The sequence below is a fragment of the Sinocyclocheilus grahami genome, unplaced genomic scaffold, assembly GCF_001515645.1.
Source record: "Sinocyclocheilus grahami isolate Dianchi unplaced genomic scaffold, SAMN03320097.WGS_v1.1 scaffold439.1, whole genome shotgun sequence".
Lineage (NCBI taxonomy): Eukaryota > Metazoa > Chordata > Actinopteri > Cypriniformes > Cyprinidae > Sinocyclocheilus > Sinocyclocheilus grahami.
Genome location: NW_015505618.1, coordinates 240,602 through 262,362, shown reverse-complemented (window position 1 = coordinate 262,362; position 21,761 = coordinate 240,602). Strand labels below are relative to the sequence as shown.

At 36.0% G+C, this 21,761-nt stretch overlaps 2 protein-coding genes across 3 annotated transcripts; one reads left to right on the top strand and one right to left on the bottom strand.

Moving 5' to 3' along the window:
• Positions 1-5,923: 5,923 nt before the first annotated feature.
• LOC107551980 (5-hydroxytryptamine receptor 1F-like) lies at positions 5,924-6,465 on the top strand. Its single transcript, XM_016233784.1, has one exon. It carries the CDS (start codon positions 5,957-5,959, stop codon positions 6,389-6,391), a length of 435 nt encoding a protein of 144 aa, XP_016089270.1. The 5' UTR covers positions 5,924-5,956; the 3' UTR covers positions 6,392-6,465.
• A 1,150-nt stretch (positions 6,466-7,615) lies between these two features.
• LOC107551979 (5-hydroxytryptamine receptor 1F-like) lies at positions 7,616-21,461 on the bottom strand. 2 transcript variants are annotated; one of them, XM_016233782.1, is made up of 3 exons: positions 21,355-21,461; positions 9,664-9,791; positions 7,616-8,705 (listed from the first exon to the last, which is right to left on the bottom strand). In XM_016233782.1, the coding sequence occupies exon 3, from the start codon at positions 8,701-8,703 to the stop codon at positions 7,636-7,638; it is 1,068 nt and encodes a 355-aa protein (XP_016089268.1). In that variant the 5' UTR covers positions 8,704-8,705; positions 9,664-9,791; positions 21,355-21,461; the 3' UTR covers positions 7,616-7,635. The 2 variants fall into 2 exon arrangements, with proteins under 2 accessions (XP_016089268.1, XP_016089269.1); XM_016233783.1 differs by lacking the exon at positions 21,355-21,461 and adding an exon at positions 10,004-10,020.
• Positions 21,462-21,761: the final 300 nt, after the last annotated feature.

The window sequence follows — 21,761 nt, the reverse complement described above, 5'->3', positions numbered from 1 at the left end:
AACACTGGAGTAGCTTGAGATGAACTGAGTATGTTGTTCAATGGCGATGACAATTTGAAAGTTTTTGAAAGCGATGATGCTCAGTGCTGCTCCATATTTTATGTAGATAGTAACAGATCAAAATACATATGAAGCATTTTGTGGACATTGTTTTGAGAAAATGATTTGCATGATTTGTATTTTGTATTAAATGAATGAAAACTTCCAATCTGTTTAGGACAATTACAAAGTGTTCAGCTCACTGTGTAAACTGTTTTGAGAACAGTGACCTGAGTTTTTAAGAAATGTGTCAAATCGACTGAGAAAAACTGTAAGCAAATTTTCATTTTTGGGTGAATTATTCCTTTAAACCCCAGTGATGTTTATTTTTAGGGGTGGACCTTCAAGCTACAAGCTTAATTAAAAAAAAACATGTTTGCATAAGATTAACATTGTACAAATTCATATAAAAAAATCTCCTCGCAGTTACATTTTCTTGTGAGATCAGGTTGATTGTGCACAGTAAAATATTCATTCTCCAATCTTATAAAGGTACACAATTACAAAACCTGTAGCTCGCTCTGATATTATTTCTAAGCGCTGAAACCCAAATTATTGTAATGTGGTGTTTTATTGGAGAACTTTGAACACCTTGAAGTGCAATATTCAACCCCAGTGTTACAGCAGCTCCACGCGCTCACATATAAAAAATAAATGGCCCTAATGAGGACACAGCTGCCTTACACTTGCCTCTCGAGTGAATAATTAAAATAACTACCATGTTTCTGTATAAAATAAGGGCTCATTATTCAGGTAGGAAAATATGAAAATGAAGAGCATTCCTAATCAAACGTTTAATACAATAGTTATTTTTTGGACAAGGTAGCCTATAGAACAATATCCAAATGTCTGCATGTCCCAGTGGGCAGTATTATTATGAGAAGTTATCAGGAAGTGAACACAACATCAAAACAGCCTGACCACATTAAGAGCTTTGAATAACACTGGCCTATGGGGCAGGGCGACACAAAAAAGCCATTACTCCGACAGAACCATGCGGAACAAACATTAATAGTGACCTAGCTGCAGTTTGGGAAAGATAGTGTGCTCTGATGTGACGGAGATAGAGCTTGTTAATCCCAAATTCAAAGTCGTATGTGCAAATCTGACACTTCCTACACCTCAGAAAGCACATAGTTCACTGTGAAGTATGGTTGTGGCAGCCTCTTGCTGAGGGGCTGCTTTTCATCAGCAGGAACTGGACATCTTGTTAAAATACGAAGGAAATGGATGGTGCAAAATACAGAGAAAGACTGAAAGAGAAGCTCTGCTGAAAACTGAGGTTTATGAGGAGACACTGGTTCCAAACACAAGCAAATCAACACTGGAGTAGCTTGAGATAAACGGAGTATGTTGTTCAATGGCGATGGCAATTTTAATGATGAACTGGAGTACTATTTGAAAGCCACGATTCTCAGTGCTGCTCCATATTTTATGTAGTTAGTAAAAGATCAAAATACCATTTTAATGAAGCAGGTTTTTTTAAATACATATTAATACACCAACAAAATCAGCTGGTGTTTAACAAGCACAAACACAATTAGGATGTAAATGAGGGTGTCAGATCAGATGTGATGTGATGTGGAGACTTCTGGGAATACTTTTGAGCGATGACTCAAACAAAACACTGAATCAGTTTAATGAACCTGCCAATTGAAATTAACTGTCAAAACAAAATGCTCTAAAATGATTGTGATTTGCAGCTCTATGCAGTGAACTGGAGTCATTTAGTGTGACTTACAAACAGCGATGTAGAGTATGAATATGTATATTTCTGTATATGATCTGTATAGGACTACATTGCATTATTTGTATTATGTTTAATGGAATTATTACAGTATGAGATGAAGCGGCTTTTAAAAAGAAAAATTTCATGACCATATCTTATGGCATCTGTTTTAATTAGCCGGAATCCAAGAAAAAAAAGGAGTATAAAATACGTATAAAATCATTCCATGCTACAACATTTGACAAAAAAATTGTACAACTTGCTTTCATTTGTTTGACATTTTAAGTCAGTTTTCAGATTGAGAAACTTGTGCTTGTAATTTAGGATCTGGTGTGTCATATCATATAATAATCAGTACAATCAACATAATGTATATTATGCAAAACATTTATTAACATGAACAACATGTACATTATGATAATCAGTTCAAATATTTAGTACATCATGGGCCCTTGTCAGATTTTATATGATTTAATTCTCTGTTCACATCTTTGGTCTCACTGAAACTTGGAAAAACACACATAAGTCTTATCAGATAAAACAGAGTAACAAAGAAATCAACAAATGCACAACATATTTGCCTAGCAAATTTACCTCAGATGCCCCAAAGCAAGAACTATCTAATAAGTATTTCCATTGTTTGTGTAATGTACAGTTCCAGTGAAACGTCTGGACACTTCTTCCTATTCAAAACTATGAAATAATGGGAAGGTTTTATTAAGACCATGAGAAACATGAGTTTAGTCCGGTGTGTCCAAGGGTTTGACTGGAAGTATCATTCTAATTGTATGCAAGTGCAATATTCCCATCTAAATACAGTATATTACATTTCATATTTTTGCCCTTCACATGACTGAATATTTATGAAATGGGCTGTAAACTGAATTTGGTAACACTTTACAGTAATTTAACATTAGTTAACGGAATTAATGGAACAAACAGTCAAAATAAGCACTTGGTGTTAATTTCAAAATGTACTATTACATTAAAAAAGTTGTATCTATTAAAATTATTTAATGGACCTGAGCTAACATGAACTAACAATGAAAAGTTTTTTTATTAACTAACATTAACCAAGATGAATAAATACGTCGTGCTCATTGTTAATGTTAATTAATGCATTACTAATGTCAACTAATGAGACTTTTTTTTGTAAAGTGTTACCCTGAATTTCTTCCTCTTATGAAAAATAGTATGATTTTTTACATACAAACTTAAAGTTGTTTTTAAATCTTTAACGTTAAACCCCACAAAAAATATAGTTCAGCTCTAACTAATCTATGTGCATTTACAGATTTCTATCTAAATATAAGACATTTGTGAAAATGTATGAAAAGTGACAGTTACTTTTCTGCCTCACAGAATTATTGAAGTTATGCAGTTTGTTGCAGGTATTTCATATTACACTAGAAAAAAAAGTTTTTTTTTTAATATACTATGTTCAATTTATGTTAACTAAATTTAATTGTTGAATGGAATCCGTTTAAATTGGATTGCATGAATCTTTTTCATACAATAAAATGTTAATCAGTCTGTAATCTATCTATCTATTCATTCAGTACTCTATTGAATTAAAATATTAATATTTGCTTATTTGTTACTGTATGCCAGGAAAAAATACGATCAATAAAATATTATTGATATTGATTACTGGGTAATACTTTATTTTACAGTGTCCTTGTTATACCTTACATGTACTTATTGTAATAATAACAGTAAATTATTTAGAATAACATGAAACTCACCCTACACCAAACCCTATTCCTAACAATAACCCTAGTAAGCTGATGCTTTTAATTAATATCACTCAACTCCTAAATGTATAAATTATACATTTACTATATCAAGCACATTCACTGTATCATTCACTGTACCAATGACACCTTAAAATAAAGTGTAAAGGCCTGTTCACACCAAGAACGATAACTATAATGATAATTAGATTATCTTTCACACCAACACTATAACGTTCGGTTTATTATAAGCGCATGCTGCAGTTTTGTGTGGCTCAAGCACTTTAAAGCAGCATAGATTCTCATTGGCTGTCAATGTTTTTATCCTTCATCAGCTGGGGAGAAAAAATCCTGAAAGTGATTCCAACATTATCAGTCCTTTGTGCTGTTATCGTTACAGTTGTGTTGTAGAACCTTTATCGTTATCATTATAGTTAACATCCTTGGTGTGAACAGGCCTTTACCATTTACTGATATAGATCAATAGCCAATGTTCGATAAGATGAAAACTAATATGTGACCCGTGCTGGCAAAATGAGTCAGGATGCACAGGGGCTAATTTTGAACTACAGGCAAAAAAGTGAAAAATGTCAAGTTTGGTCGATTTTGAGGTTTTCACAAAAATGAGTTCATCAAGCCCTCGTCTCGCTTCTATAAACACATATACACAGAATTTACAGTATTCACACAAACATAATCTGTTATGTCTTAAGTGAACATTTGGGGAGCTGCTGGGGAAAAACATCTGATGTATAACATTATATTAGATCCGTGCATTACAGTAAGTCTTAATATAGGCCGCCTGTCGCGTTGATATTAATCTATCTAAACTATAAAAAACAAAACAAAAAAAAAAAAACAAAAAGAGGAAAACACTCGCTGCTCTTGATTGAACTGCTTTTGTAGTTTAAAGAATCAGTTTATTCATAATTCATCATTTTACATTTGATTATTTGTTTTTCTAACTTGAATGCTTTTGTTTTGATGTAAAATTAAAAAAGTAATACACTATACACTTGTTTCTTTCTAATATTTGTTCGTTTTTTGCATCTGTTCTTATTTATAACAACAAAGATAAAATAAAAATAGCTATATTATTTATAACAACAAAGATAAATTGTGATTATTAATAAATATAGTAATGATTAAGAAAAGAATTGGAGGGAAAGAATGCAATGTTGCTAGGTGATTTTGCTTTGGAACCTTCAAAAAAAAAATTTTTTTAACCCGATTTTTCCCAATATTGACTTTGCTGACTCCATCGACTTCAAACAGGTGTAGCTCGGTCATTCCAACAAGTCAATACATCATTTTGATAGTCTTTTAAAAGGGCACCTATTATGTAAAATCCATTGTTTGGACATAAATGTGTTGGCAGTGTGTGAACACAACCACCCTACAGTACAATGATAAAAATCCACCCACTCCTTAATGTTTAATTCCCATTAAACCAAATCAGTCTCTCTAGGCCTGCCATTTTGATTCTCTAAGCAATATGACATCACATTGCTTAGGCCCCGGCCCATGATGGCTGACTGACAATCCTGCATCACCATAGTTTCTGCCCTCAGTGAGTTGTGTTTGGTTGTACGCTGTCCTCCATTTTCTCTGCGCTCAAGCAACTTTAATGTCAACAATGTCTCATAAGCAATCCCGGTGCTCTGTTTGGATGTAAGACTGAACATAAGAGTCTGAGCCACTGAAGACGCAGCGGATTGCTTTTATTTTTTGAAGGTAATGTGCCTCAAAATCTACCTAAATACGTGTATGTCTGCGCAAATCATTTCACTCCAGACTGCTTTGTGAATGTCGTTATAGTGCTTAGCATTTTAACTGTATTTGTGTGCGTACGTTATCTAAGTATTTTAATTGATCAGCGCCATGCTGCTGAGATTAGTTTGCGAATGAGCGTGAGCTCTGTAACGTCGCAATGTTTCATTGTGTTTGGTTTCCCATATGTACGGCTGAACACCGGTTCTCTTGCTCTCAGTCATGTTGCTTCTACCGGCTGTTTATTGCTGTAGGTATCCAAAGCAGAGATGCATACACTACGCCAGGGGTCACCAGACTCGGTCCTGGAGGGCCGGTGTCCTGCAGAGTTTAACTCCAACTTGCCTCAACACACCTGCCTTGAAGTGTCAAGTATACCTAGCAAGACCTTGATTAGCTAGTTCAGGTGTGTTTGATTTGGGTTGGAGCTAAACTCTGCAGGACACCGGCCCTCCAGGAACAGGTTTGGTTACCCCTGCACTATGCCCTCCTCTGAAGACGGGGTGGGAATATGCAGCTCATTTGCATTTAAAGTGATACACCCCAAAACAGCTCTTTTGTAGACACGCCCCAAAAATGACATTTTCCAGATGTTATAATAAGTTATCTGTGGGGTATTTTGAGCATCTACCGAGCAGCGAAGACTCTTTACAACAGGAGAGCCAGTTGCCTCAACAAGCCGGAGATGAACGGACACATGCTTCCCAAGTGCAGCGACCGGGAGCCGACGAGCCCGGACACTCTGAGCCCTCCGGAGAAATCGGTGTCTGAACCTTCCACCGAAGGCGACAGGGTGCGCATCACTGCGAAAAGCCCAGAGTCTCGGTCTCGCAGAGAGCGGTCTGTCAGGAGACGTCGCATCTCCAGCACGCGTGAAAGGAAGGCCGCCACCACTCTGGGACTCATTCTGGGGGCTTTTGTCATCTGCTGGCTGCCCTTCTTCATCCATGAGGTGATTGTTACCATCTGTGAATCCTGCAGTCTCTCTCCTGAGATGACCAACTTTCTGACTTGGCTGGGCTATCTGAACTCTCTCATCAACCCGCTGATTTACACCATCTTTAATGAGGATTTTAAAAGGGCTTTTCAGAAGTTGATCAAGTGCAAGAATTATCTCTAACGCCAATGAAGGGATTGCGTCACGTGAACTGAAACTATTATACTCAAAAAATACAATTAAATTAATTAATTAAAAGAGGGATCATTCTGCACAAATAAATTTAGTCTCTGTTGCTGTTGAAACAATTAGATAATTAATTCCCAACAACAAAAAGTTAGTCTTGTACAAAGTCATTTTGTTAGGCAACAAATCAGACCACATTATTTGTCTGAAGAATTTACTCTGCTTTAAAACAATATGTGACCTGCTGCACAATGAGCAAATTTTGAAAAATGAGTTATTTTGATTTGTACGTTCTAAAAAGGCACCTATTATGCCCCTTTTTACAAGATGTAATATTGGTCTTGGGTGTCCCCAGAATGTGTCTGTGAAGTTTCAGCTCAAAATACCCCACAGATAACTTATTATAACATCTGGAAAATGTCATTTTTGGGGCGTGTCTACAAAAGAGCTGTTTTGGGGTGTATCACTTTAAATGCAAATGAGCTGCATATTCCCACCCCGTCTTCAGAGGAGGGCATAGTGCAGGGGTAACCAAACCTGTTCCTGGAGGGCCGGTGTCCTGCAGAGTTTAGCTCCAACCCAAATCAAACACACCTGAACTAGCTAATCAAGGTCTTGCTAGGTATACTTGACACTTCAAGGCAGGTGTGTTGAGGCAAGTTGGAGTTAAACTCTGCAGGACACCGGCCCTCCAGGAACAGGTTTGGTTACCCCTGCACTATGCCCTCCTCTGAAGACGGGGTGGGAATATGCAGCTCATTTGCATTTAAAGTGATACACCCCAAAACAGCTCTTTTGTAGACACGCCCCAAAAATGACATTTTCCAGATGTTATAATAAGTTATCTGTGGGGTATTTTGAGCTGAAACTTCACAGACACATTCTGGGGACACCCAAGACCAATATTACATCTTGTAAAAAGGGGCATAATAGGTGCCTTTTTAGAACGTACAAATCAAAATAACTCATTTTTCAAAATTTGCTCATTGTGCAGCAGGTCACATATTGTTTTAAAGCAGAGTAAATTCTTCAGACAAATAATGTGGTCTGATTTGTTGCCTAACAAAATGACTTTGTACAAGACTAACTTTTTGTTGTTGGGAATTAATTATCTAATTGTTTCAACAGCAACAGAGACTAAATTTATTTGTGCAGAATGATCCCTCTTTTAATTAATTAATTTAATTGTATTTTTTGAGTATAATAGTTTCAGTTCACGTGACGCAATCCCTTCATTGGCGTTAGAGATAATTCTTGCACTTGATCAACTTCTGAAAAGCCCTTTTAAAATCCTCATTAAAGATGGTGTAAATCAGCGGGTTGATGAGAGAGTTCAGATAGCCCAGCCAAGTCAGAAAGTTGGTCATCTCAGGAGAGAGACTGCAGGATTCACAGATGGTAACAATCACCTCATGGATGAAGAAGGGCAGCCAGCAGATGACAAAAGCCCCCAGAATGAGTCCCAGAGTGGTGGCGGCCTTCCTTTCACGCGTGCTGGAGATGCGACGTCTCCTGACAGACCGCTCTCTGCGAGACCGAGACTCTGGGCTTTTCGCAGTGATGCGCACCCTGTCGCCTTCGGTGGAAGGTTCAGACACCGATTTCTCCGGAGGGCTCAGAGTGTCCGGGCTCGTCGGCTCCCGGTCGCTGCACTTGGGAAGCATGTGTCCGTTCATCTCCGGCTTGTTGAGGCAACTGGCTCTCCTGTTGTAAAGAGTCTTGGCTGCTCGGTAGATCTTGTAGTAGAGAATGAGAATGAGTATTAGCGGGATATAAAATGCCCCGAACGTGGAGTAAAGCGCGGAGCCGATGTTGTCGTGCTTAATGATGCACGTGTTTTCTTCCTGGCGTCTCAACAGCATTGGTGGCAGAGAGACCACTATCGAGAGGAGCCATACCACGCTGATCATGATGGCGGCCCATAGAGATGTCCTCTTTCTCGAATACTCCACGGCGTCCGTAATGGCGCGGTATCGGTCCACAGCGATGGCCGCGAGGTGCAGAATGGAGCACGTGCAACAGGTTATGTCCACGATTAACCAGATGTTGCACATGACTTCACCCATGACCCACGTGTTCATCACAATGTAGACAATGCTGAAGGGCATGACTAATACGGCCACCAAAAGGTCGGTCACGGCCAGTGAGCAGATGAGATAGTTTGCGGGATGGTGCAGCTTGCGTGTGACAATGATGGCTGTAATGACCAAGCAGTTCATGGCCGTCGTCAGCACAGCAAGAAACGAAAGTGTGAGGGAGAGGATAATCACGTCCCAGGGCTCTCCTGCATATGTGCCGTTTGATGCCATGCCTAGGACAGAATAGGACAGACAGAATCACTGGGATGGGACAAAATATCTGCTGATGTGTTGCACCAGCTGTGTGCATGATACATTGTAGCTTAGTTGTGCTTTACTAAACATTTGAGCATTAAACTAAGCTGAATAGTGATCTAATTTATAAACCAAATATTTACAGAAGTCTCCAACCTGGAGTAAATTGGTTTATTTCAGTAAGTTTATGTTATACTTGACAGATGTGAATTCTGACAGACTTACACTACTGTTCAAAAGTTTGGGGTTGGGAAGATTTTTTAAATGTTTTAGTTTTTTTATTACTTTCTGGGCCTTGACCATGGTAGGACCCTTGCTGTCTATGGAGGGTCAGAAGCTGTCGGATTTCATCCAAATAAATCTTCATTTGTGTTCCGAAGATGAATGAAGGTTTGGAACGACGTGAGAGTAATTATTGACAGATTTTTCATTTTTGGGTGAACTATCCAATTAGTTCTTGTTTTATTTTTTCAGTGTAGTTACTAAGACCGAAAAGGAGCATGTCTTGATGTAGCAAGACTAAAGTCTGCTTCACACATACCTTATTTTACAACATTTTTAAATGTAATAATAAGCAGAAAGCTTGAAATAGAACAAAGACCACACACTTTCTTTTATATTGTGTTTGCTCGGCATGCAACCACAAACAAATGACTTTTAATGATTCACCGGTTATCAGTTTGAATAATTCAACAAACATCTGACTCACTTATTGAACCACCAAGTCATCATACATTTGATTTGTGTCCAAATAGAAATCAACTGAAAACTATTATAAGGCTACAAGAGTCACATAAAAAAAACAATCTGATGGCCTTCATGAGCATTAAATAATGTTGACATTTCTCGTGCTCAGTTTGATTCACTGGGGAACACTTCCGAGTTCACCCAATTTACTCTATTGAAATATCATGCAGGGTTTTTCACTGTTCATACCTGTAGAACTGCTGCTTATTCATCTGACAGCTTGTGTCTATGTGCATTAAGCGAGCTGCACGTCATCACAGCATTGTGTTCAAAGATCTTGACCAAGGTGGTCCATGCCATCATTTGCAACAAATCATCTGAAAGGGAAGAAGATCAAAAATAGTGTAAATGTCAAAGGGAAGTTTGTCAGATTATCCTTGCAGAGCACGGGAGGGAATAGATGTTGTGACTGCCGCTGAGATCATTGATTAAAGAGGAATATAATTGTCTCTACAGCGCATCTGAAACGCTCTCTTTTAAAAGTAATCTGGGCCAGAGAAAGCCACATAGACCAGACAAAAGAGCTCACCGGATGCTTTCTCTTCAGAACAGCAATGAATTTGTCCAACTTGCTTATCAGATATCAGGCGTTTATGACTGTCCCTTGAACCCGTGTCACGTTTGAAGTCTTTTTCACAATCTGCTACCGTCGTCAGCATAGCACACAGCCTATATAAATGTATAAACTATTAGTCAAAAGTTAAGAATAATTAAGATTACAGTAATATTGTGAAATATTATTTTAATTTAAAATAACCGTTTTGCATTTTAATATATTTTAAAATGTAATTTATTCCTGTGAAGCAAAGCTGAATTTTCAGCATCATTACTCCAGTCTTCAGTGTTACATGCTTCTTTAGAAATCAATCTAATATGCTGATTTGCTGCTCAAGAAACATTTATTATTATCATTGTTGAAAACAGTTGAGCTGCTTAATATTTTTGTTCAAATTGCTATTTTTTCACGATTATCTGATTAATAGAATATACAATATATTATAATACACACACACATGCACTTTGTATATCTATGAAATGAGCTTAAAAGTGTGACGGAGTAATAGAAACGGTTGTACTGAAGCACACTTCATTACACGCTCGCAGTGTGTCTGTGTATTAGTGCTGGCTGTGAGAATATGGTTGTCATAGTGACTCTCAGGGACAGGCTTTCTGAGGAAAAGGCCAAAGCTATACAACAAGAATTGATTTTAAACACTCTACAAGCTCTTTCTCTGCCAGCACGATGATGTTAGAGTATTAGTCAGGTTGGTTTAGATGTAAGGTCAGTTTATCTGAAGAACAGATAAAATCACCGAATTTGTCTCTGTATGGGAAGAATTACTTCCTTGTCTGACAGATTAGATTATAATTTTGAGAAGTGTTTTTGAAAAAAGTGACTGGGGTAATGGCTGCTGAAAATTCAGACGAAAAGAGTGAATATATGCTATGTATGAATAACATAATATATTAACAAACTTATTAATGTATATATAAAGCATCAGAAATCAGGCTCTCAGCAAATGGATTTGGTTGATTCTGCAGATAATAGAGTTGTTTAACTCAATGACACACTGCCACATTGTTAAATTGCTTATATTGATCAGACAACACTCTTCACTGATGAGAAAACTTTTCAGACTGAGTTTTAAAGTTTTTCTCTTCATAGCTCACATGCTGTATTTCCTATTGAAGTATTTGGGCATATCATAAATCTGATTCAATCAGATGCAATTTTCCTGCAGCTCTAGAGTAATTAGTCACATGATTATTTCAATTCACATACTCCTGGGTGGTGCATGTGCCAGCCAAGCAACTGCCATTGAGATGAATGGGAATGTTAATGGATATCTGTCTCTAGCTATTTTAGTGGCAGGTGCTATTAGAGGGAGAGACATGCTCATACTAAACAGCATTTTATTTGACAAAATGCCTCTCAATGCTAAATGCGTCATTCATATTTTTTTCTCAAAAGAAAAAGACAGCAAAATCTTAAATGTGCATATGAACACTAGCATCTTTAGTATAGATGATTACAAAACCTAGACTAAAAGACTAAATTGACTAAAAGCTGCAAAACTCCAATGCTCATGGTAACAAAAGCTAAAAAGGTACATCTTTGGTACAAAATGGTACATTCTAGTAACTTGTTTCTTTTATATCTGGTGTTAGTAACTTTGCAAGTACGTTAACTTATTCTACTAACCAGTGTTGGGAAAGTTACTTTGGAAATGTAATAGGTTACAGATTACAAGTTACCCTATTTAAAATGTAATAAGTAGTGTAACTATTTCAAATACTTTATTAATGTAACTGATTAAATTTGATTACTTTTCTAAATGTCTAATGAAGGTTTTCAACTGTTAATCATTTTAAAACATTTAAAGCAGGCAGGGTTAACCTTAGTAACAGTAGTTCTCAACACTGATTACTGTCAGTGAAATCCTTCTTCACTGGAATTAAGATTATAATAATTTAATTTGAAAGCACAGCCACCACAAAATCAAACTTTAGCACCGCTTTTTACTTTGAGAGCATTCTGGGGTTAGGCTAAATATAGATTTAAAATCAGAAGATATAGTTTAATAGTTATGATAATGTTTTGAAATCAAATCTTTGCATAGCTAGGAAACACTGGCATCTAACAATGCTTTGGGGGGGGGGAAAACGGTTAATCTTAAAAAATAAAGCATATGGGCCTACATAAACCCACACAGGAAATAAAAGAGTTATCAAAAAAAATCATGTGTCCTAAACTCCTGAAACATTGGTGTCTTATATTTCGATGCAATTACACATTTCTTCTCAGTAAGTGTAACAGATTATAGTTACATTTATTTTGGGTAACACTTTATTTACTTGTTACATGTTACTATTATAATAACAATAAATGATGCATAATTACATTCAAGTAACCCTAAACCAAACCCTAATCCTAACCATTTAGGTAAGTACATGTAGTACATATAATATTACACAGTACGTAAATGTATAATTACACTGTAACAAGGAAACCTTAAAATAGTGTAACCTTATTTTGTAATTCAATTACGGAATTCCGTTACATGTAACTAGTTACTAACTCTAACCTAAAACAGTCTGCTGATACTCTAATGAGAATGAGTTGACATGTAGATGCGAAGTTACTTATAGTTAGTAGAATGTCTAAAGACTATCGAAATCAATATTTGTTAACATTGTGAGAATATAAGAAATTCCACCCGAGTCTTCTTTCATTTTTATCTCATATATAAGAAGGTAGATCTCTGCTTTTGTGCTTCCTAACTTCAGTAGTTCTGTTCTACAGAACAAACTTTATTTTGCTGTCTGCTGTTCACTGTCTCACCCCACATGCTCTGCTCGCTCTCGTGTGGAGATTCTCTTGGGTACACTGACATTGTCAGAAATAATACAAAAAGGCATAAGAACTTCATTGAAGAATGTTGCAATATTTATGCGGTGGAACTTCTGTTACATTTTGACTTTTATTCCTGAAATCAACAGATACACTGTAAAAACTCCTGTTTAATATAAAGTAAAAAATATATATAGCCAGATATTCACTTTAAAAAAAAATACACTGACAATTTTTCATGTATTTTGGCATGGGATTTTAAGGTACAATTAGTTTTGTATTTTAAAATACACTGGTAACCACCATAGTATTACAGCTGGTAAATAAACATGATGTTCATCACAATGTGTTTTTTCATGATCATGACTGTAATAAACATGCATAAACACCAACAGATTCACCCACACAAACACAAAACTCTATCAGTGTGTCTTTTATGGGGTGCCAAGTGTAACCCGACTATGTAATTTCATGGACTAAATGAACTGCGTGACCCAAAGCGCAGTTACACTCTAATGCATTTCATACACAAAATGACAGACGCCAGTAGCATTTAGTTCAACCTATTTGATGGATGAAATGCATATCTCATTCACTGAATAAACATTTTGTGATATGCTGGAACCATTTATTGTCCTGTTAAATCGAATATAATTTTACTCCAGCAGTTTCTACAGCATAGATTTCTACTTCAATTATCAGACTTCACACACCAGGTCACAAACATTTAGCACTTTTAATATTAAAAGCAAAGTTCTTAGAAACATCAAATGGGACATTTTATTTTTTTTTATTAACAATGTTCATTGCATGGCCTTGTCATGATTATTCAGAAGACATACTGGACAGATATTCATTGAGGAGAACTTGTTAATTGCTATAAAACAAGTGCACAAATCTATAGATAAGAGAGGATGCCAATTAAAAAGTGTCTGATTAGTTAGAATAATAACCAAGTGCATGAATAACTCAAACATCTGGCACACAAAATGATTGACAAAGACTTCAATGTCTCAAAAATTGTAATAAGAGGAAAACATGTAAACAAGGATAAAGTAATGAATAAAAATTGGAACATCTGACATGAAACCTTACCTTGAAGATAAGTTGTTCTCAATACACATTTAGCCTATATTTATTGCACTATTTGCAGTCTGTGAATATTAGGGCAGCCTTTATCTTGCTTTTTATAAAATATTACCAATGCAAGATTTTCTTTTATATTTATGAGTTAAAAAAAGTGATTTCTTAGAGCATCTGCAAGCTCACATCATTTATATGTTTTGTTATTGTTAACAAGAAAAATTAAAATCCAGAAAAAATATATATATATATTAGATATATATAAAAATATAAATATCAGATGAAAAACTTACAACAAAAAAACGAAAATCAGAAATGCTACCTTGACAAATTAATAAACAGAAATAAACAATACACTGTTTTAATTAAATATTAAAACTAAACTGAAAAAATAAATGAAAGCTATATACAGTGTGTATATATATATATATGTGACAAAAATTAATAAACGTGACAAAAGCATAATAACAAAAAATACTAAAACCTAAATGAACTTAAAATAAAAACATGAAAATATAAGAATAAAAGCTAATTCTAAATATTAATAAATGCTATAATAGTATATAAATAATACTAAAATAACACTGTCATTACTTTAGAATACAATATATTAAACTATTTTAGATTAAGACAGCATAAGCAAAACATTTTTTAATGTTTTAAATTTAACAACAGTAGATATAATGATTAAATGATAAAAAGGTATTATGACAACTCCAGGTAGTCAAATATTATGTCCATATTTAATGTGATGAGCTACACCTTTGTAAACCTGAGGAGAACTTCACACATCCAGTAAAAATCACATGCTGTTGAGTAAATGCAAAAATGCTGAATATTTTTCCCCCACTGATAATATTCTACTAAAAATGCTGAAATAATATACCCATATATGCCAATAATATAAAACAGCACCATTTTCAGCTGCCTTTGTAGCAAACTGTAGCTAATTGTCACTTAGTTGTAAAACTCTGGCAAAGACTTACAACTAAAACTGAAAAAAAAACATGCATATCATAGCTGTATATTAAAATAGGCAGTATATTACATTTACATGATCAGTGCAGCTTGAATGAGAAGCACCTCAGATAACAGCTGGAAATACCCTTAGGCAAATCAGTCTATAGTGATTCAGCAATACGGTACCTTCATGCAACATCCATCAATACTTGATAACAACTATATAAACTTTCACATTTCTAAGATGGTAAGCTATGAATGAAGTTCACGATGACACGATGCACCACCTGTTGATGTCTCTGTAATCCAGAATGAGCTCTAATTGCATTTTGAGTGAGGTGCCTCTCAGCACTGGGTCTGAAAATGACAAGCTTGATGAGAGTGCTTAATACATACTTCCTCATCACCGCAGGTACTAATGAAAAAAGATAACAGTGCCACTTGGCATAATATAACGAGTGATGCCATCAGAGCCAGGGCAGTATCAAATCTGACAGAACCGAGAATAATTACACTTACATAAAGTGTGAAAAAGGGGCGCATGAGAAAATGATGAACTAAGAAACTGAAGACTTGAAAGCAGGGATGCATGTTTCATTTCTGCTTTCAATTACATTCTGCATATCTTGCTATGACAAGAGAATGGAAAAAATCAGCAGCCATGATGATAACTTAACACGTCATCATTTTGAATGAAATGGGAATTATGACAGTGTTCTACAAGCACAAAGATCCAGGCGTTTCAAGGACAAATACTGTATGAGGCAGCACAAATATGAAGTACCCCGAGCATTGTACTGTTGCTTTATAATTTCCTTCACCACTTGAGGGGAACAAAGTGCTTCTTCACAACATGGATTGTGTGTTCTCTGCATGACTTTCGGTCCGTGCAAATTGAATGCTTTAAACATTAAATTTGTGATTTCAAATTATGCTGCGCTTTATGCAAATGAGTGTCACCTTGGCTTTATTTGAAAAAATATGATTCCCAATGCACACAAACTTCCCAGTATACTGAGTGCTCTGTTGGTTACAGTTTACTTCCTTTTTAATTCTATTTTTATTAAATATTTATTTATTTGTGGAAAATACTTTGTCATCTAAAGTATAAGTATGTTTATTTTACAATTTTATTTTTTAATTCATTTTCAAATGATTTAAAATTTCTTAAATATTAATTAAAATAAATACAATTATATCGGCCACCCTGCTTTCCAAGATATCGGCATCGGCTTTCAAAAAACCAATATCGGTCAACCACTACACAACATGCATTCTCTTTCTCAACTATTTAACATTCCAAAACTGACTGTTTAACTGGATACTTGCCAAGACAGGCATTTTGACAATTTTGTATGTATTTGAACGTTTTAGCGCAGTTAGCCACTCATTTTGGTATTTGTGGCTCACAAGCTGTTTGAGACTGAGCGTGGATTGTGCGCTCCACTAATATAGATCAGTGGTGGTGCGTGTGCGTTTGGTGTAAGCGCGAAACCTGCGGGAATGACTATAATGCACAATACAAGCACTATTTAACCAGAGCGAATGAGACGTGTGAGAGAGAAGAGGTCATCTGAGAGATGAGAGTGAGAATGCGCGGCTGATGTTATTGCCTGTGCCGCTGGTAACAAAACAGATCGGCTCGAAATCGGAAAGAAGTGAGACTGACCGACCAATCACCGATCCGGGCCGATCAGGAGGAAAATCGTCCGATTCCAATCCCTGGCCGATCGATCGGTGCATCTCTAGTCAAATGTACAATACTGATGTATTTACAGTATCTAAAATGCATTTGTATTTGTATTTCATTTAAGAACACATACATAATTACATCATTTTAAACAAGACTACATTTCAAAATCATAAAATGAATAGCATTTGTGCAATCGTTTACCCATTACTTATACAATATTTATTTTGTTTGCCGTGGAACAAGGCAGTTTTGACTTTAAAAACACAAGAAAACAAACCATAAAATGGTGCTGTAAACCACATATTCAGAATCCATTTTTTTTTCTTTGGAACTGTTGAACCGAATCATTTCTCTGCTATTCTAATGGATTTTGAACTGAATCTTTTGGATTGAATCTTTTGAACTGAATCTTTAAAACAAACTTCTGAACTTTTTGAACTGAACTTTCCAAATGAATATTTTGAATAATGTTGAAAAGTAGTTATGTTAGGTATGAAATGTGCATATAAATACATTTGATATAAAGGATTCAAAAATATTATAGTTTCTATAGCTATAAATATGTAAAACAGCTTACATTTTAGATGTTGTCAGAATGTCCATACATTGCATATTTCAGCATTTACCTAAACCATTATGTGGAAATGAGTGGTGAGTACATTCTTCAACATTTCTCCTCTTGTGTTCCACAAAAGAAAGAAACTCATATGTGTTTGTAATGACATGAGGTTTAGTAAATAATGACCGTTATGTCATTTTGTCGAACTGTCCCTTTAACAACTGTTGCACATCTTCAGCTGCGTTTTGATTAAAGTGATTGCAATACTCTCATATGATTATGCACCGTCTGAGATGGGAGAAAAATAGCTGACCTGCCATTCTTTGTGTCAAAGGAATAACCATTAAAGGGTCTCCTCTTGAAAGAAGTCCCTGTTTCTTTGTTAGAACGATGTCAAACTTGAGCTGAGGCACTTAAAAATGCAATTAACATTACTCAAAGAGATGCCTGGAGATTGTATGCTATTTCCGTTACATCCGCTGTTTCTCAGAAGGTGCTTCATGGGAAAATATGCTTCCTGTTGTCAGTTATGATGCCAGCCGTGGAGAAGGTGTTGGGACAATAAGATATTAAACAGGCCCATTTATTTGGATCAAAGTGATGCAAAGCAGTCTTCTTGCAAATTACGTCTCTTATGCAAACATGCCGTGAACTAAAACATTGGACGCGGCTATATTACCGTCTTGTCAGAATGGCCATTTCTGGATATCTTTGGTATTGTATCCAAGAACACAGTCCACAGTTTGTCTCTAGGGAGGCACTTCATTGATTTTAGCCTCGCCAATACCTACACCTACAGCTGTGAAACCACATAACCCGGATACATCTGAGCTGTGTGACAAAAGTACCATTAATCGCTGCTGATGTTTAATCTTTATCTTCTCAGAGATCAGATAACATTAGATAAGATTATTACAGGAGATCAGATAACAGCCTAACATTAGAAGTATTTGCTGAGATGAAGGCCTTAAAGAGGTCATATGGTGCGATTTCAATTTTTCCTTTCTCTTTGGAGTGTTCCAAGCTCTTGGTGCATAAAGAAGGTCTGTAAAGTTGCAAAGACTAAAGTCTCAAATCCAAAAGAGATATTCTTTATAAAAGTTAAGAGTCAGCCACGCCGACCTAAAACGGCTCGTTCTAACACGCCCCCACATGTCTACCTCACTATGTGGGAAGATTTGCATAATGCCGCCCAAATGTTCACGCAAAGAAAGAAGGCGTAACTTTGATTCTCGCTGTAGTATTGTTGCTGCCGCCATGTCGTGAAGACGCTGTGTGTTTCGTTGTGAAAGCACCATTCTCAAGCCCGCCGACCGTTCCTCACTCAAGCCGGCCTCCGCTCACTCTAGCCCACCGTGTGTGACGCTGTGTGTTTTGTTGTCAAAGCGAAACTACTTTGTTTGGTCTTCCAAAAGAGGACACGACTAGAAATCAGTTCAACCCAAATATTCAGATGTGTGCACTGTGCAGCACATTTTATGGAGGACTGTTTCCTGATTTACACCAAATACACAAACTAATGTTCTTTTTAGCAACATCATATGACCCCTTTAAGAAACGTTACAAGATACATGATTTATTATATTTATTTTATCTAATCGCTATTAGAGCACAACAGTGGCCGCCCACATTTTCACTGGCCTTGAAAGTATTTTTGCCCATGCATTTATTGTCTTTATTGGCATGTAAAAAATTATTCTATATATATATACAGTGCTGTGAAAAAGTTCACCATTGTTCCAAGTTTTCTCCATTTGTGGATAACGGCTCTAACCGTGTTTTGCTGGAGTCCCAAAGCCTTAGAAATGGCTTTATAATCCTTTCCAGACTGATACATGTCAACTGTTTTGATTCTCATCTGTTCTTGAATTTCTTTAGATTGCGGCATGATGTGTTGCTCTTTAAGCATGCTTCACTTTGTCAGACAGGTTCTATTTAAGTGATTTCTTGATTCAACAGGTCTGGCAGTAATCAGGCCTGCGTGTGGCTAGTGAAATTTAACTCAGCTTTCTAAAATAATGTGGTTAATTGCAGTTCTTTCATGATTTAACAGGAGGGGGCAATTCATTTTTCACGTAGGACCACATAGGTTTGGACAGCTTTTTTCACTTAACCCTCATGTGGTGTTCGGGTCCTTTTTGCTCTGTAACCTCGTTAGTGTGAAAGGGTTCTGAACACAACACAAGGGTTAATAAATGAAATCATCATTTAAAAACTGCATTTTGTATTTACTTGCATTATCTTTGTGTAATATTTAAATTTGTTTGATGATCTGAAACATTAAAGTGTGACAAGCATGCAAAAAAATAAGAAATCAGGAAGGGGGCCAACACTTTTTCACACCACTGTATATATACAACATATACTTATATGAAATCTTTGCATTACATTAAATTGATCTTCAGAGTATGCATTAATTAATTAATGTTAATTATTAATATTCTTTACACTAAGAATGAATAATAAATCTATTTAAGAATAAAATGGCTATTTTATTTTATATAATACTGTGGAAATATAGTATAATTCCTAGATCTAGCCCCTTTACGCTTCTCTGCACGCGATCTTCAAGAACTGCAATATTCACATGGATAATTTCAAAACTGTTCACTGTGAGAAGAAAAAACTAAAACACCAAGACCGTTCTACCACACACTTCTCTAGACTAAACACATGACTGCATCCAAGTCTTCTAAATACAGAAACTCAGACTGCTGTGAAATGACAAGACAATGCCCATAAGCTCCTCACACTCTAAACCTATGCTGACAAATGCTCCCGAGCGGAGAGTTGCCAGTGCATAACACAGTATCTGTTATTGTTGACAAATGACTCTTGCACAACATGTTATTGTGCCTCACTGTCTCTGGATGAAGTCCAGAATTCTTTATTTTCTCTAAAACAGTGGTGAGATATAGAGGGTATGAGGTAGCCTTTCATTTATCAATTGCACGTCACGTAAAAAGAAAAAAATGCAAAGATCAAATGGTAAAGGATCAAGTGAGCAGCCAATATGCTAATGAAAGAAAACAGTATTCGCCAATAACATCTAGCAAAAATTAGCAATAACCAGAAATCTCCAATAATTGTATAAAAATGAAATACTGACTCACACTGTGTTCTCATACAGTACTGTATGTTGAGATGGAGGCTTTCATCTGGATCCTGAAAAAGCCCTTCATCAATCATTTGCATGTCATGGAGGGGAAAAAATTACCAAGACCAACTTATCAAGTCACCAGCCAATAATGAACGGAAACAAAATTTGCCCATAACCGGCAAGTATGCTAATGAGACATATAGTGTGGAATTTAGACATGATTATAAATAGCAAAGGACATGCTCACATGGTCAGAAAAACACCAAATATGGACCTCAATATTCATCATTCACTACAGTCTATATTGTCTCCCAACAGTCCAAAATTATTGAAGTTATATATATGCAGCAAAGGGGTGGAGGGGAATATTAGTTATGTAAACCTGATTATTGTGTAAATGCATACATACAATACAAAACATACTATATTTATGCATATATATATATATATATATATATATATACTGCAGTGTTATCTGTTGCATATTTTGGTATTTTGAAATATATAGGACCAATCAGTCTTTTTTTCTTTCTGTGCACCAATTCACTGCTAATGGCACATACTGTAGGTTTGTAGCAGTATTTGTGTGATCAATTAATGCATCAGTTGTAAATCAGTTCAGAGTGGATTTCTATAGGAATACTCTGTGCATCTGTAAAAAACACATCAGTCACCTCATACAGCTATCTGAAAAATCATTCACAATGACCATCAAACTGCATGATCATGAAAGACGCATCTTGGCTAGTCATGCGTGCAATGCACTACATGTTTTAATCATTAAAAACTCCAATGACTCAGATTAAGAATTAGATAATGACAGATTTGATCTGATAAAATCATGTGTCTCATCAAACTCTTCCATTCACACGAGACAGGGCAAGAGACTGGAAACAGAAAATAAGTGATGAATGATGTGCACTGTTAACATCGTTTTTAATTGAAAAGCAGACATATCCGTGTCTCAATAATCCAGTTTATTTTAGCAATATTCACTTGGCAACAAGCCATTACCAGGCAACAGTGCAAACTTGATACAACTTTAAAGGCACCACTAAACCGTCGTTAATATCAGAGGAACTTGCAGAAACCTTTAAACACCAGCATAACATACAAATGAAGTAATGACTTACGCTGTGATGTGATGTGTTGAGATGAAGGCATTCCCCTGGAAGGCTCACGCTGGAATGTGATGTTTCTCCTCACGAGACAGATGAATGTCTTTCACAGGTGCACACGAGCGCTCGTGCTCTCATACTGACGCACGTGCGCAGCTGTGTAAATGAGCTACTAGACGGAGCGACTGCTTGATACAGGTACATTTAGTTAGTGTAATCGCTATATGCATCACTCATCTCTCTCTCTCTCTTGCAATATTAAATATTCAGGAGGCTTTACTGGCTATGTGCTTTACAAAAAAAAAAGAAAAGAAAAAGCGATAGGCGATATAAATGTACATATTATTAGAAGTAGTACACACATATTATTGTTATATGAAATGAATACAAATATGCATTTTGCAATTGAAATAGCCTACGCA